General features: G+C 39.0%; 1 protein-coding gene across 1 annotated transcript in view; it reads left to right on the top strand.

Moving 5' to 3' along the window:
- Positions 1-15,594, top strand: part of LOC127626785 (protein shisa-6) — a 100,454-nt gene extending 84,860 nt beyond the window's left edge. Inside the window, exons 7-9 of the mRNA XM_052102819.1 lie at positions 3,965-3,985; positions 7,918-8,070; positions 13,853-15,594. Coding sequence (XP_051958779.1) covers positions 3,965-3,985; positions 7,918-8,070; positions 13,853-14,685 — 1,007 coding nt within the window. The 3' untranslated portion in view covers positions 14,686-15,594. The remainder of the gene's footprint in view (positions 1-3,964; positions 3,986-7,917; positions 8,071-13,852) is intronic.
- Positions 15,595-18,539: the final 2,945 nt, after the last annotated feature.

The following is an 18,539-nucleotide window of genomic DNA, read 5'->3' as shown; positions in this document are numbered from 1 at the left end:
AAATATATAGTTGCCTTCATATTTTAGGAAGGGGTACCTTGGATAGGTCATCATATTTGGGGGTCCTTGGCATCAAAATGTTTGAAAATCCCTAATCTAACCTATAGTTTATATCCCCACAATATAATTTTCAAGGTGTCACACAGTGAAACAAGGCTTGTGGTGGTTGTTCATGCCCCAGATTAATCTCTTAGCTGAAGTTGTTCTAATGTGGGGGCTAGAGAGGTTCTCACCAGTGAGCTGCAACTGTTCAGCTTGTTAACACTGATTAAATCACAGCCTTTGGTGAAGCACTTCAGTGTGACTTGGGTTGGGGAAGGATGAGAGAATAAAGATTAGATCTGTACCAATCTGTATTCATACAACAGAGCCTGTTATTGCATTCACACACACAAGCTAATTTGTTGCATGACAATTTATTATCTTTCCATATTGCCTTGATTTATGACTTTACACATATTTCTTTGTGTGGTCTGAAGTATACCAGGGTCAGATTTGCTTGTAACCTGTTTTTTTTTCCACCAAGGCCAAATCTTTAGACCTAATTTATGCCTGGTTTTAACATTTGTTTCGGGCGATTCAATCATAAGTGGACAGTCCTAAGTACAGATGTAAACAGAGTACAAATAATTTTGTGATCCGATCACTTAAACCACAGCTGGTTTGCCTGATATAATCATGCAGTGAAACAGATTATATGAAGTGTGCACATCTGATGTGCAACTATTATACACCAGGAGCTTGACTAAAATAACAATGAACATGTTTACATGCACACAATACCGATAAATACTAAACTGTTTATTGCAAAAATCGGACAGCGCAAGAAAACCACATTTACACGAGACTTGAAAAAATTGGGTTCCCTGTCAAAAAGCTACACTTTGATGCTGCGCTGACTTAGCGCTTTGGGAACAACTTTAGGCGTGACCAGTTGTGAACATGTTTGCAACACGCCAAAGAAATTGACTAGAATTTATAGCCTCTGCTGGTGACATCATTGGATGCACCTGTAGCAGGGTTATAAATAGATGCGTCACAGGCGCATCGTCAGATCTTTTGTCTTCAGATCACTCTGTGTGTGTGTGTGCTTCATGAGCCTGTCAGAAACGTTCTACTTTCCTCTGGTAGGAGTTAGATTTTGTTAGGCAGTGCGCAGAAACCTTTCTCTTTTCTCTAAAAAAAAAGAAAAAGAAAATGACTGAAAGACAGAGCAAGCGGTGTGTGTTCCTTTGTTTATGCTCTATGGCTGAGAGGGACACACATCAGTTTTGTTTTGTATGTTTGGGGGAAGGGTGGTGTGTGGTGTAGTGGGCTAAAGCACATAACTGTTAATCAGAAGGTCACTGGTTCGATCCCCACAACCACCACCATTGTGTCCTTGAGCAAGACACTTAACTCCAGGTTGCTCTGGGGGGATTGTCCCTGTAATAAGTGCACTTTGGATAAAAGCATCTGCCAAATGCATAAATGTAAATGTGCCTCTTCGGTTCACGAGGGGGACACTGAATCTCTTGAGTCTGTGGACTTGGAGCACCCACCTCTGAACATTCCACGCACAATAATAAAGCGGCTGGAATTACTCAAGGTGGTTACTCGGGCTGTGACCAGGCTACAGTTAGATTGGCCATGTGAATAAGAGACCCCCAAATGCTCCAAAATAGAAGACAGATTTCTTTCTGGTGGCCAAAAAAAAAAGAAAAAGGGGAACGCTATATCAGTCCCTTTCTTTCTTTGATTACCTCCATGAGCTTTCTCGTTCATGGAAGAATCATTATACTTCCTGTGTCTTCGTGTCTTCGTGTCCTCGATGTCGATATATTCGACTATCGTGGGTGCTGAGACACAAGGGTATTCGGTGATGCCGCCGGAAGAAGAGACACTTGCGGGTTATCACTCGCCTGGCTCAACATCTTCGCTAAAGAGACCTACTTTTCCCACAAAGCCGTGCAGGACCACATCCACGCTTGTGGGGAAGGCTTATCAGGCAGCAGGTCAGGCCGTCTTAGGTTACTTTACTGTAACCCCTGTTACCTGACAAAAGTGGAATGAGATGCTGCGCTTCATTGCTGCACTGGGATGCCCCAGGACTGCTCTTCAGACAAAATACCTGACGATGCACCTGTGACGCATCTATTTATAGCCCTGCTACAGGTGCATCCAATGAAGTCACCAGCAGAGGCTATAAATTCTGGTCGTGTTGCACACATGTTCACGGCTGGTCACACCTAAAGTTGTTCCTAAAGTGCTAAATCAGTGCAGCATCTCGTTCCGCTTTCATCAGGAAACAGGGGTTACAGTTAAGTAACCCAAGACGTTATTCTCTGCTTTTGATGTCAAAACATAAACGGGAATGCACACATTTCTTGTGCACATCAGATAAGCCGGTAAGAACGGCTGTAAAGGTGTTTACATGCAATGCAAAATTGTAATGGGAAAAAGGGCAAAAATCGACTTATGTCAATTGGCTTTTGCTAAAACCGTTTTTGACCTTACCGCCATTGGCTTTTAAAACATAATCGGTGTAAGATTACTCATGTAAATACATTAAGTGTGTATTTTTTACATGTTTACGCTTTATCAAAATGCAGTAACACACTTATGGTTTAAAGGGATAATTAAAATTTTTAAATCTGTCCTTATTAACTCACCCTCAAGTCGTTTCAAACACGTATGTCTTTGTTTCTTCTGTTGATCACAAAAGGATTGATTTTGAAGAATGTCAGCGTTGATCTTTTTTTCCATACAATGAAGGTGAATAGTGACTCTCAGTCAACATCTCCTCTGGAGTTTGGCTGCAGTTTCCCAGTGATGTGTCCAACGGGGGGCACCACAAGCAACTGATATTGAGTGAAATCAGATGGGTTTTTAAGGTGAATATTAGATGGATGTTTTAATGAGTAAAACATACCTCCCTAACCTAAAACTTTAACCTAAACCTAACCAGTAGTGTCCTAAAAGATAAATGAGAGGTGAACAAAAGAGACATCCTTACCCTTAACCAACCAATAGTGTTTTAAAGGAAATTCGACATAAAAAAAATACAACATTTACTGAACCAATCAGGTCATTTTGTGTCGCTTCTGTAGCATTTTCGTTTCAATATCCTTGGCTGGGCTCAAGGTTCAAGACAAAAGCCAAACACACTATCAGGTGAGCTAGAGCAGGAGCTATTCATGTTGGAATATGTGTGTAAATATAGGTGGGTCTGTAATACAAGCATTAAAATGTATAGTTTTTCAAATATTGCATTAGAGTAAAAGTGTTTCTATATCATAACATTACAGGGTGTGAGTAATAATGTGAAAAACAAGTGTTTATAAAGTCATAATCAGCCATTGTACCAATGATTTGTGTGACAGTGAATAAAACACACAGTTGTTGTAGAACCTCTAGTGTTAATTTAACCAGGAAACTGCAGCTAAACATAGGAAGCTGAACGTAAAACTCAGTTTGCAAAAATGTTGTTATAGTAATGTTCATTCTTTGAGATTAGTTTGAAATAAATTCATAAGGAATTAGAACAACATGTGGGTGAGTGGGTGATTACATATGTTTACATTTTGGGTCACCAAGTACGATAACAAGGAGTCATCAGGTTTAAATGCAGATTTGTCACACCTGACCACTTTTGATCGGATCACACAAAATGGATGTTAATACCAGGTTTAAAAAGGATTTTAGTTTCCAATCAGGGATTCATCCCCTGACAAGCTTACCAACTGAACAGCTACTGTCACAATATTACCATACTCAGTGGTATTTACATGCTAGTATTGCAATCTATGAGCTTTTCTATATAAAAAAAAAATAAAAAATGCCATACCAAAACCAATGTATCATTATCACAAGGACACTGAGTTAAAAAAACAAAACAGTGCCTCCCCCCAATTCTATTTACAGTGATTGCTTTCTCGGCATAGTGATGTTATTGAATTGTGTTCTTTTTCCTTCAATTGACCAGCTCACAGATCTCTAAGGCATGGTAAGTTACAGTATATTCACAATCATAATTGACTCTTCCACCTCCTCCTTCAAATAAAAATGAATGTTTTCCATATACACCACAGACCAACTAAACCCCATGGCATGTACTGAGCAAGCACAAAATGGAGTAACTGTTGTTGTATAAACACTGCTCGTCCTTGTTTTCTCCCCCACTGCAAGCACCCCACTAAACCCACCCACCCATCAGCTCCCTGGAGTGTTGTTGCGTCCTAGCCCTATTCTGCTGCAGTAGTCACTGCCCTATTTTTAACCAGTGCTTGATCCTCGCCCGCCCTGCCCACTTCTCCCCTTCAGTCTGACCAGGCTCAGGCTGGCGTGACGGGCACACAACCCACAGGGATGTGAGGGCAGGGGGCCGACGGCCTGCACTCCTCCCACATCACTTCACATCAGTCACTAAACCAGGGTCCAGTGTTATTGATGAGATGGCTGATAGAATGCGATTGGTCAGGGCATGACCGAGCCACTGTGACACTGTGATGCTTTGACTCTTTTCATGGAATTGTTCACCCAAAAATAAAAATGCTGTAATTATTTAATTATTCTCAGTACTTACTCTTTAAGAGGTATGCTGTTGTTATTTCTGTGGAACACAAAAGAAGAAATTTTTGAGGAATCATTAAGCAGCTCTTGACAAGCAACAACATGATTACACAGGAAAACATTTTGCTTCCGAAAGCTCATTACCCAGAAAATGACCCCAAACTGCCAAAATACTGACAAATGGCATCCCCCGTTGGACATTTTTGAATCATATCAAAGTCTTTCTAGCTAGTCAGTCCACAGTCGGCCATCTTTGGAACGCTCTCAGGAGGCTATTTCCAGTCATGCCAGTGCTGCTCCTATCTACTTGAATGGGGCAACAATGAAATCTCCAACAACGGTTGGTCAAGATTATGATAAAAGAACATATTTCAAATCAGCAGTAAAATCTGACAACACTGGAATCATAAAATGCGATTCTTTTTCTTAAAAAACAACATGTTCCCGAATTGTATAGCTAATGCGCATTCTCGAGTTGATTGACAGGCAAAGTCTTTTACTAAAAGGTGATTGGCTCTTTAACCTGTAAGGCAAGACCTTCCTTTCTACATCCTCTAACCATTGGGTGTTCCCATTTTTCCCATTCATTTTAATAGAAGTGGCTCATCTCTGCTAAATAGTCTCTTATCATATCCAGCGTTCTCACATTTCCTATTGTGCAAGCAACATCCAAGACACTGGTTTTAGTTTTCCATGAGAACCAAGAAGTAATAATGTTCACATAAACAATGCTGAACGTGATTCAGAGGTTGCATTATCGCTCTAAAATTAGATTTTTACTCCATATTATATTACAATTTTTACTGCATTACATCATTAACAACTAAAAATAAAGCTTGCTTTTGGTGCCACTCTGTGGACTTTTCAATTGGAAACTGGAGCTCACACATGCCCATATGTTCAACAACACTTCCAGCTTCGGCCACTGTGAGGCAGTGTTTAAAATTGTATCACAGACTGATTTCAACAGAAGAACATTCGAGCTACTGTTGCCGAATTTACAGTGTGACCAGTCTGCATACAATGACAGATGATAGTGAAAAACAAAACAAAACATGAAAGCACCATTAAAGTAGTCCATAGGACTTGTGCACTACATTTATAGTCTTAGACTCACGATAGGTTTGTGTGAAGAATAGACTGAAATTGAAGTCGTTATATAGCTAAAGTTTATGTGTAGCCAGAAGTGTTGGCAGGGTTACTTTAAAAATGTAAATCATTACAAATACTGATTACTAAGTGAAAATGTAATCAGTAACATACAACAATAAACACAATAAGAAAGTAATGTAATCATATTATTTTTCATTACCTCAAGGTCACACGTAAATAAGGTAAAAAAGCTATATGCTCTTTAAGACATTTATTTATGCTTTTTAGACGCTATGCTAATAATGTAATAAATAATGAAGCTATTATTATATATAAGAAAGTAAAAAAGATCAAGGAAAACATTGACAATGCCTCCTTTAATAGGAAAACTGAATATAGTAGAATATAATGTAGGACAACTCAGTATTTTTAAACAAATCGGGTGAGTACACTATCTGGTAAAGAAAATATATTTTCTCATCAAGCAGATTCAGTTAGAACAGATGCTTAGAATTACATCTTGGTTAGCATCAAACAAAGTCTGACAGGATATACCTCAGATTTAAAAACACTGCAAAGATTAATTCTGCCATGTATTGCAGTTAGCATGGAGACTAATTGGCACCATTCATTAACTTCCGACTGTGTTCAATAGATAGATTGCAGGCCATCTTCATCCTCATCATCCTCATCATCATCATCATCATCATCACCATCATCATCATCATCATCATCATCATCATCATCATCATCATCACTACAATTAATATAATGCCTTCAGTGTCTTTCCTCTGCTTGCTCATGATCCACAGTCCTACATCCCCAGCTAACATTTATGGGTTATTCTATGTTTATGTTGAGGATAAGGATGTATGAGTATTTTAATGATTTTTTAAAAATTAACTTTTAAATTATTATTATAATTATTATTAATATTTTTACAGTAAAAACAACACATTCATGTCACAGTACTGGCAGCTATTCCTGCTCCAGCGAACTATCAGGGGGAACCTAAAAACAAATTTTAGCTAACCTACTGTAGTTAATGTGATTTCTGCGTGGGTTTTACCTTCAAATGCTTCTTTAAATTATATGTCAGGTCTTTGGAAAATGACAGCATCTACACAGCCGAAAGGCATAAATTGTACTGAACTGTAAAGTTTTCTCCCTTTTCTTCTTTGAAGAGACAATAATGTCAACATTTCCTTAAAATATTTTTTTTTTTCCAGTGGCCATCATGATAAAGCAGCCCTTTAATGGCTTGACCTCGTTTGCCGAGAGCACAGTGGTGATATGAAGTGTTATTTGTGCTATGTAAGATTACAGTTACACATTTTTTTGTATCTTGATTACATAACACCATTATAAGTATACGGCAACATTCGTAACAGTGTTGTAACTGTAAACAAGTTTTAACAAGAACGTCAGCCAATCAGCACGCTAGAGCAGAAGGAAAAAAAAAACATTGCCTTACTGTTTATTAAGCTTTGAAACTTTGCTTGGAGCAGAACAATCTGAAATAATATGAAACAATGTAACAGTCCCCACTATGCAGCCTGAACATGTTCAGAACGTTGAATCTTTGTGACACCCGCTCTAAAAGCAATCTATACGCCGCACAACGAATTAAACAAAGCAGGTGTCTCCACATGTGTTTTTGAAAAGTTCTTTTCAACAGCACGGTGTCTAAAAATGTGCCGGTCCAGCACGAGATGCTGAAGAAACAGCGAGATGCGGTGCAACAGTCAAAAGACATTCGTTCACCATGTGTTTACATAGAAAAACAATGGGAAAACAGAGCAGACCCACACAAAAACATGTTTGGGGTGAATGGTCCCTAACTCGTCCGTTCGCGCATGTCTGTGAGTGAGAGTGCGTACGCCTCTTTATTTTTTCATTAATAACAAACCCGAACTCAACCTAAACACAAAGTCCTACTTCAAAAACTGACCGAACCTGGCCCAAAACCCGACGGGTTCTAGGGTCCCATCGGGCCCAGGTTGGGTTGCAGACCTCTATTGTCTAACAAGAGCTGTGTAATGATTAATCAAAGTTTCAACTTGAATTGCCACTCAACCACGGTACATAAGTTCCCTATTGTCCATCTACACATAAATGTCCTGGTGACGTTACAAAATGTAAATGTGTACACAAACTCGTATGAGTTTGAAATTAAATGTCAAACAATTCCATTTTACAGTGGAAATGTTTGAAATGTATAATTCTGACGATGCCTAGTTAAAGATTAAATGGTTTCTTTTGTTTTGTCTGCAGAAAACACACGAATGAACAACATCCTCACGTCACAGACCGAGCCGTACGATCTGTCCTTCTCTCGATCCTTCCAGAGTCTCTCCCACCTCCCCCCTTCTTATGAATCTGCCGTGAAAGCTGACCTCAACAAATACTCCTCACTCAAGAGACTAAGTATGTGCCAGTCTAATGTCCTCAGCTCTGCTAAGCATGATATTTCTATAGGGGTTTCAATGGTTACTGGGGAGATGAGACCCTTCATGTCATCTCTTCAGAATCGTTGGTATTCTTCCTCTACAGGCAGCGATTACCTGCTATCACCGTTCTATTCAGAATCTGATATCCCTGAGCAAAGCTTGCTCATGGCCTTAGCCCTATTGTATTGATTCAGTTAGTGGTAGAAGTTTTTTTTTTTTTGGCTGTGTAATAAAGTCTGAGCTCATTATATTCTCTAAGTGAAGAGTAAATTCCCCTAAGGGTTGTGTAATTGCATAAGAAATGCCCTAGATAACTCCTGGCCCCGAACCCAAGCAAGGGCTGGAAAATTGACAGGCCTGCTCATCTACAAATCCTCTGCATTCGCCGAGCTTCCACCAGCTAAAAACATGCAATCATACACTAAACTATTCATGGCACTAGACCCTCTTGCAGCAGTGCCTCCCTCGTAGCTCAGCTATGCCTCTGAAGCAAGTTATTTGTAGTAGGGAATAGCCAAAAGGCTTAGCTGATTCTTTTGGAGCTTCAGTGGTGTTTTGCGCTGACAGATCTAGTTGGATGCAGCCAGCAGGGAAGAACTAAGCGCTGTGACCATTTCAGTGTGGTAGATTTGGCTCTTGGTTCCTATTTATAAAATAATCATAATTTTCATATATTTATTTGACTAATATCCCCTTAAAAAGGAGAGTCTTTTATGGAGAAAGATTAATTTAATCTGTAATCACCATAAACAGATTATGTGCCATTAATTTCCCCAAATAACAGTGTTCATCCTCACACAGAGCGAGAGATAAATGGTGCTATTTAGCTCTTTTATCTTCTAACAAACTGCATCTAATCCCCTCAAGAGATGCCGTTTCTGATGTCCCAAAAATATGACTGCCATTTCCTCAGGCTCTGAATTATTGTGCACTTTCTTGCAAACCTCTTACAAGGGTCTCATCATGGTTATTGTATTAATTCTCACTTAAAGAAATTTTTGGCCGTAATTTTGTTTGATACACTACTTTATTGCATTACGCAATGATACACTTCATATCATCAGGCTCTAAATGTGTGGAGAAATGTATCAAGTGTAACTGAGATCTCAAGGACATCGGCTCCTCTAGAATGTATTCATTACACCTCTGAGCAGAGGATAATTTAATTATTTCCAGTTCTACTCATGCAGTTAGTTACAGTGCAGTCAGTTACTGTCCTGACTAAATGTGTTTGCATCCTGACATCCTCGAGTAGTGGTGCGTGATGAATTTCTTTGACAAACAAAAGTCTCTCATTATATTATGGTAGCCTCATATATATTTATAATATATTAACTCTTTAAAAATAAAAGTTGACCAGTAGTTCCCAACCCTGTTCCTGGAGCTATATCCAAAATGTGTAGTGTTTGGGGCCTCCAGGAACAGGGTTGGGAAACACTGAACTATGCACTACAGTTTAAAGTCAATGTGAAACACCATTCGCAACCCACTTCCATTACAGTTAGGGATGTGCCCAATGCCGAATACCTTAGTAATGAACAGTGCTTGAAGTGTCAACCAGAGCAGCTCTTATCTGGAAGAGTATGTGAATTGCTTCTCAAGCGATCCGATGTGGGCACCTGGCAGATGCTTGCGACAGACTCCCGTGAAAATATAAACGAATACATTTAAAGTCCATTTTAATTTAACAATCATGTAATGAAAATGTTCCTGGTAATAAATGGTTCTCTAACACAGCTCTAGCACAGAGGAGGAGACACACACTTATTCTATTTCTGTGGAGTGATAAAATGATGAAACAAAATCTCAAAGGTTTTGCTTCATTAGATAAAAGGACTCATGGGTTTAATCAAAGAGCAATAAAATAGCATATGAATGTGAAAAAATTAGGATAGAACTATTTTACTCTTGCATGATATAAAAAAATATAAATATAATAACAATTTATATTTTAAATATTTACAAAAATGTTGATATTAAAACATTACTTTCCATGTCATTAATACATTTTCAAAGCTTTGAAAGGAAATCGTGTCTCTACTTTATAATTTCATTTAGAAATTTCAAGTTAAATATGTAAAAAAAAGACAAGGTGTATGAGGCACACACACACCTTAAGAAATCTTATATGACAATTAATCATGAAAGCCCTAAAAGAGACAATTCAAATTTACTGATATGCTTAGCACCCTCAAACAAAAACATTAGAGCGCCCTCAATTGAATATGTAAGCTTAAAGGAATAGTTCACCCATATATGAAAATTCTCTCATCATTTACACGCCCTCATGCCATCCCAGATGTGTATGACTTTCTTTGTTCTGCAGAACGCAAACAAAGATTTTTGGAAGAATATCTCACCTTTGTCGGTCCACGCAATGCTAGTGAATGGTGACCAAAATTTTTAAGCTCCAAAAAAGCAGAAAAAAAACAGCATAAACCTAATCGATTTGACTCCAGTGGTTTAATTTATGACATCTGAAGTGATCCAGGTGGTTTAAGGTGAGAACAAACCAAAATGTTAAACCTTTTTACTGTACATCATGACAGCAGTCACCTCTGCAATTATGATTTCAAGCTTTATTACTATTGAGTGCTATATATATATATATATATATATATATATATATAATAAACAGTACTTTAAGCAATTCACTGTTTTTTGTTTTTTTTTATGGAGAAAGAGAGACATCTCTTTCTTGTCATACTTTCATGAATGCTAAAATATTTAGCTCACTCGACATTGTGTAGATGAGTTGACACTAGAGTTGACACTAGGGGTTCACTCTTGGGAGCCCAGACATCTCTGATCTTTGAGAAAAGGCCAACTAGTATTGGTGTGTGGAATTTACATGCCACTCCCCCGGACATATGGGTATAAAAGGAGTGCCTCTTAAAAACACGCACTCAGATTTCTTCTTCGGAGCCGAGCGAACGTATTTACAGATCTGAATTACTCCTACTGTTCCATTCATCTCTCTCTCTGAAAATCTGTTGGATCTACGGCGCATTACAGCGGTTCTCCCCCTCACACACAACAGTTGTGTTGAGTAACGCCCCTGGGCGCTTCGACAGCTGAGCAGAGCTTCTTCACATATTTATATAAATACACAAATAAAAAGAGTAAATTTTTCTCTAAATGAGTGGTGCAAACAAAACAGTCTTTTTCATTTGTGTGTGTTTCCTGGTTGCGATCATTACCTCTCTGCTTCCCTCGGGCACTATCGATGCCTCTCGTGTTGGGCATTGACTACGCGGGGACAGCAAAATCTTTGGATTTACGGGTCATGCTCTCACTGCGAGGGCATGATTTTGGAAACGTTGCAGTCATGGCTTTCTCTTGTAAGAGGTGAAAATGAGCCTCTTATTCCCTCCATCAGGGAATGGAGGTTACATCAGTAACCATGATGTTCCCTATCCGACATTGTGTCGATGAGTTGACATGAGGGGTCTTAATGGAAAATGTCACGAGAGCTGAACCGAGTTACGCAGTCCCATGTTTTTAACCGTATCCATGCATGTGTGATTAGGGAGGACATTTTCTTAAATGTTTGTTTTTTTTCGAGAAACTAACTGTGAAGAACACAAAGGACGTCACAGGAGTCACACCAACTTATACTCTCGTAATGTCTATTGAAATCAAATATGTTACGCTTATGTTCTTTCCTTTTTAACCTTTTCAGTTATATCGACCAACCAGAAGAAAGCTTATAATTTCTTTCTTATTTACATGGTCAACCGTAATGTTGTATGCATTAAAGAACAAAATGAAATGAATTGCAAATCTTTTATCTTGTTCAATAACTAAATAAATAAATGGTACAAAGTAACATGTACATGCAGCAACATTACAACATAAAGGAGCGGTCGCACATAAACGCTCCAGAAAAACATTTCAGTTGTATAAGAACAACAGCATAACAGCAAGCAGTGTCCTAATGTGAAGTGCCTTTTTCTCATTGTGAGTGTGTACAAAGACGCCGTAATCATTACAGACATGGGAATGCGCATTCCGGGGAAAAGAGGTAAAACACTCAGATGAAAATTACAGTATAGTAGTATTTAAACAGGAGCCGCCTGTAATTTGACAGTAGTTAATATAAAACAGTACTACATTGCATTAGAGAAACAACAGTAAGTGTACGTATTTGGTAAATGGTACATTGCTGTAAATTATTATAACAGTACCATACGGTTATGTACTGGCATCTGTGCTGCCAGTAATTTACTGTAAATTAACAGATACATTTTTACAGTGCACCATTTACTTCCGAATGTATGGACCTACAAATCTGAGATATTTTTCTAAAAATCTTTGTGTTCAGTGCCGTATTCTGCCTTAATGCCTCCATTGTACAACTGAGCATTTGATTGGTTAAGATTTCTGCTCTTGCTTAGAGAATTTCATAACAGAATTATCTCACTTAATCGATCTCCTGTTGTTTTCGATCACTGCTCCAGGATAAAGTGGCACATGTGTAGGTGTCAGTTAAGACTTGATATCCTTCTTCGGTAATTCAATTCTGCCTTATAAAGGCTGCAAAGAACTTGATTTTTGTCACAAATCTAATCTGGGTTTGTTTTGTAATATGTCATTGCTATTGTGTGTTTGTGGTGTGTACGTCAGTGTAATTGACCCCGGTCACATCACAAATGTTGCGCCATATTCCAGCCAATGTTCAGAACTTGCGCAGAGCTAAATAAAACGTCAGTACTTTACTGTAACGTGATAAATGGAAAATGCATTCATTGCTTTAAAGAATTAACACAATTAACACGTTAAAAATTCTAATTAATTACAAGCATTAACAAGATAATTTTAACTCTAAATATAATATAATATAATATAATATTTTAAGCACCAACTAAATGGGAATGATGAAGACTTAATGGAAAGATGGAAACTCCTCAAACCAAGCCATTACACAGCCTTGGATTATCTGGAATACAGAGCACATACAGAGGATTACATTTTTTATAATCGTTTGGTGCTTTTCTCAAAATGCGAACTTCAGCCTTCAGCTTGGAAATTCTGAAAACCTCCTTTGTGTCCCAAGGAAAAAAAATTATAAATTATAACGCAACGATTAAATGATAACAGAATTTTCAATTTATTTCATTTTAAATTGTAGCCTTCGGTAAAGCATTGAAATCGGATCAAATATGAATACAGACCAAGCCAAGGACGACAATTTGAGGTTGCAGGCAAAAGTTGCTTTAATGACGCATCGTTATGAGAGTGTGTTGGCTATTATCTGCCATATTTCCATTTGAAACAGGATATTCAACTAGACAAAATGGAGGATAGGACTTCATCCATAAGAATTTGATTGGATCATGAAAAGCGACTGTTACATACTGTACTAAAAAGTAGCCAAGTAGTTGGAGGGGAAGGAAAGTAATTTCATAGGTGAAGACATTTAATTTTCATAAATTATTAAACAGATTTATTTTTTTGGACATTAAGACCACAATAACGTGCATTTTCCTGCTAAAAAGACCGGTATTCCTGGTCACTGGTATATGTTATGTTTTGGATGCTGGCTTCATCTGAAAGCCCATGCTGGTTGACCGGCGCTTTTGCTCCAACAAAGAGTCATGATGGTTAACCAGCTAAACCAGCACAAACCAGATTTCGGTGTAGGTCTAAGAATTCATACTAGTCTCAGTTGGAGGTTTTAGCAAGGTATGAAAGTATACAAGCAAAATTGTAATTTCATGTTGACTTAATACTCTGCAACTTGCTTATTCTCTTTACAGCAGATAAGGACATGGATGACTACTATAGCAGGAAGAGGCATCTTCCAGACCTAGCGGCTCGAGAAACCCTTCCATTGCACATGATAAAGATAAACCAAGAGTCCCAGAGCAGTCAGCAGGTCCAGCAACAGCAGCAACAACAGCAGCAACAACAACCGCCTCGCCAGCGTCCCCGCAGGGTTCAGAGAGCCATGTCCCAGGACCGCGTGCTGTCCCCTGAGCGCAGCTACGCAAACGACTACGCCATGACCTCCTACAACATATCCCCTTACGGGGGACGAATCCTCTCTGACGAGCAACTCCTCTCTGCTGAACGCTTGCGCTCCCACGAACGGCTTGTCTCCCAGGACCGCCTCCACTCACAAGACCGGCATTATTCCCAGGACCGCATCCACACGCAGGACCGCTTGATGTCACAGGAACGCCACCATTCTCAGGAACGTCTCCATTCCCAAGACCGCCTTTACTCACAAGACCGCCTCTACTCGCAAGACCGCCTGCATTCCCAGGATCCGCTTATCTCTCCTGACAAGATGATGTCCATCAAACGCTCCGGGTTCCTCAATGAAAATTCCATGTCCAGAGCTATATCCCACACAGACGTGTTCATGCCCACCACGCCCATCCTGGATAGCTACAAGATGACAAAAATGCACTCCCATCCCAGTGCCACAAACAACATTACACAGAACACTTTAACCATGAACCAGACGGCCTCCAAGAGGCAGGCTTTCGCCTCGCGTCGCACACAGACGGTAGAGCAGCTCCACTACGTTCCACAGCAACATCACCATCACTACCGTACAGGGAGCAAGACTGAAGTAACTGTTTAACCAATCAGAAGCCTCCAGTAATAATTGAACCACAATCTCAAGCTACAACAGCAGTGTTCAAGAGCTGTCTCAAATACAATTCTTTTCTGCTGCTCTTCAGTAACTGACCCAGCACCAGCTACTCTAAAGTTATTACTGAGCCAATTCAGTATGCATACCCATTCATTTATATGTGTTTGTAGATCACAAGAAAAGGATGGACACATAGGGAACACAGATTCTGCATTCATAAGGGCTTTGCATGGTGACTCACAAAGACCGACAAATGACTATCAGAAGTTGTGAAAGAACGATGTGGACAGGGAACAAAATTGTATAAATTTATATATATATACATATATAAATAAAAAATACTGTTTGTACTTCCAGTCCTAGTCAATAGCTTTAGGAGTTCTTATAATATTCGCACTTCTATTGGTGCCACTACAAAAATGCACCATTTCAACAATGAAGTGGTTTTGTGGGTTAAAAAGCACAATCAAGTAACAGTTTCATTTCGTTCTGTTTCGTTCATTTGTTTGGTTGGTGATGGCTAGCACATATCAGTTTGTTTTTTAAATGAATGGCCAATTATTTTGCAAAGATGATTGTAAATAAGCTCTTTCGGCCACATTAAATGGACAAGTCTGTTCTGGTCGGCATTTGTTTTATTGTAGTTTGATTTAGAGTGATTCAAGAGTTCAGAATTATAGACGACCCACTAACCCAGTGTTGGACAATTTAAAGTAATACGATACAGTGTGTGTCTTTTCAAATGTGTTTGTAGAATGAGAACAGGGTGAATGTTGTTGAAAAAAATGACATAACTGTTGATATCTGGCTGTAGACTGTGTTGCAGTGTCTCACAAGACAAAATGAGTATATTATGCTTGTTGTTGTAGTTTCAAATAAACCATCCTTATTTTTCTAAACATGAAAATGTACATGGAAAAGGTATATTATGTGCCTCAAACTACATTAAACATTGAAATATTTAAGATCTTCAGTAAATGCTCCATGATATACACAGTACTATAACATTCAAGGCACAGAAAAGAGCTAAAGTCAGAAGATAAGATAAACTAATTTAGTATAAGAAAAAAGCCATTTTACATTTGAAGAGCTTTGCCTTATTAAAGAACTCATATCTACTGAACAATGTATATTTAGCAAAATGTAAAAAATTGGTATTTGGAAAAAAATGAAAAAATGCATGAATGGCTTTGCATTCTATCTATCTATCTATCTGTCTGTCTGCCTGTCTGTCTGTCTGTCTGTCCGTCCGTCCGTCCGTCCGTCCGTCCCTCCGACAGACAAACTGCAGTACAGTATAGAAAGATAAAATACACGTTTTAAAAATACATTCTCTGAAAACCTAAAAATCTTGTAAAACAATATGGTAACATGTTCATGTAAAATAGCTAGAAATAGCATTTTAGTTCCCCGACTGTCGCTCACTTCGAAGTATTTTCGAAGAAGCAACACTAGGGGTCTCTCTTGAGAGCCTTTCGCATCTCTGATCTATGAGAAAAGGGCAATGACAAATTGGCAGACAGAATTTGCATGTCCCGCCCCCGGACATATGGGTATAAAGGGAGGGAAATGCATCGGTTTCATTCAGGATTTTTCTGGAGGAGCCGACACATGAGGTTCGGCCGCAACAGTGGCTCGGTTCATTGGCGTGGCCGGGAGGACACAAAGTCTCGTTCCATCAGCGAACGGAGGTTACATCCATAACTTAGACAATTAGCGTAAAGCTGACAATTTACACAAGGTTTATTTCTATTTCTTCTGTGCCAAATTTACTTCAAACTTACTTTTCTGTTTGCTCATATGAATGTAACACATCATAAGGAACTGTCGGTAGGTACTTACATCTGCTGACCAGGAGCACCCTGTAAGCCTTGCCATTTCAGATCTGACCTAGTTGTCTGGCCATAACAATTTTGACCATGTCAAAGACACTCAGGTCTTCACTTCTGCCCGTTTCTCCTGCATTCAACACATTGACTACAAGAACTGATTGTTCGTTCACCATCTAATCTACCCAGACCATGACATGTGGCCTTGTTAGGAGATTATACACTTCAACGGTTAGTGGTCATATTGTTTTGGCTCATCAATGTATACGACAGCCTTCTCTGGACGTTTCAGGAGAACAGTTAATCACTTTTTCACATACTATTTAGAAATTGCTAAATTGCTATTTAGAAATTATGCTGTATTTTTCAGAGAATGAAAAGGCCAGTGTATCTGAAATCTAACAAACCAAAATATGCTTTTGATTTTTATACATTTGTTTTGTACATGTGAATTAATACCTGCTGCTTGCATACCAGCCAGCGCTGCCACAACCTTCTTTAAATTCATTGAACTTAAGGGGTGAAAATCCAATTCTCACACACAAATAAAGCCTTTTGCATTTACAATCATTATTTGCTAAAGCTTTAGGGGTTAGACAGACTCATATCTCTGTTTCTACCCTTTCCCCACCACTTCTTCCCTATCAGCATTTAGATGAAAATATGACACTTAAATTAAATGGAGTCTGTGTAGCAGATTGGTTCAAGTGCTGGTAGTAAAACCAGAAGCATGAGGCGAGCTAAAGCTCTAACTGTGTTCAAATGGCTGCTGACTTAAACATTGGTCCAATATAAAATAATGAAAAGCTCTCTGGGTCTCCACTTCTGAGAGCAATATCTTGTTCAGCCAAAATGCAATGTTTTGTGTCAAAAATTGTATCCTGCAAAGGTTGAGGTATAAGGTAAGCTCTCCACAGGATTTTGGAACATAATTCATTAATAATTTACTGGGTGCCTGTCAGAACGTCCAAATGCAAAGACAAGAGATAGCTTTTTATCTATGGTAGATGGAAAATTGGTTCTTGAATAATGCATTTCTGCCTGTACAACATACTGAAAATACAAACTTTTGTCATTTACTTAAAGACTTTCATAAGGGTTGAATGCACTATACATGTCTTCATATTGCACAGGATACATCTGAATAAGATAGGCTATGCTGCATTTCTAAAGCTTTTATAGAGACAACAGAAGTGGCTCCAAGCAGTTTCATTAAGTTAAGATTATGCTCTTGTCTCAAATTACCATATTTCAGTAAAGGAATGCTACAATTCTCTGGAAATTAGCATGCAGCCTGTTTTAATATTACATTTACTGCACCAATGCCAGGCTCTAACACAAGTCATTTCTCAAGACTGACCTGTAGCCTAGCAACCAACATTTCCCAAGGAAAATGATTAAAGCTACCTTCTTTACATTCTGAGCAGGAGTCTTTGACAAATTTCTGCATTAGCCTGACACATTGCCAACTGCATGTACCCAGCAGCAGAGGTGGGTAGTAACGTGCTACATTTATTCCGTTACATTCACTTGAGTAACTTTATTGGGGAAAAAAGTACTTTTAGAGTAGGTTTAAAAGTGGGTACTTTTTGAGGTCTGGGTAGCACAGTGAGTAAAGTCGCTGACTATTACCCCTGGAGTCGCGAGTTCAAATCCAGGGTGTGCTGAGTGACTCCAGCCAGGTCACCTAAGCAACCAAATTGACCCGGTTGCTAGGGAGGGTAGAGTCACATGGGGTAACCTACTTGTGGTCACTATAATGTGTGGTTCTCTTTCTCGGTGGGGCGCGTGGTGAGTTGTGCGTGGATGCTGCTGAGAATAGCGTGAAGCCTCCACACACGCTTCGTCTCCGCAGTAACACGCTCAACATACCACGTGATAAGATGCACGGATTGACTGTCTCAGAAGTGGAGGCAACTGAGATTCATCCTCTACCACATGGATTGAGGCGAGTCACTACTCCACCATGATAATTTAGAGCGCATTGGGAATTGGTCTCTCCAAATTGGGGAG

Source organism: Xyrauchen texanus, chromosome 33 (genome assembly GCF_025860055.1).
Source record: "Xyrauchen texanus isolate HMW12.3.18 chromosome 33, RBS_HiC_50CHRs, whole genome shotgun sequence".
Classification (NCBI taxonomy): Eukaryota; Metazoa; Chordata; class Actinopteri; order Cypriniformes; family Catostomidae; genus Xyrauchen; species Xyrauchen texanus.
This window is presented reverse-complemented; position numbering and strand designations above follow the sequence as displayed.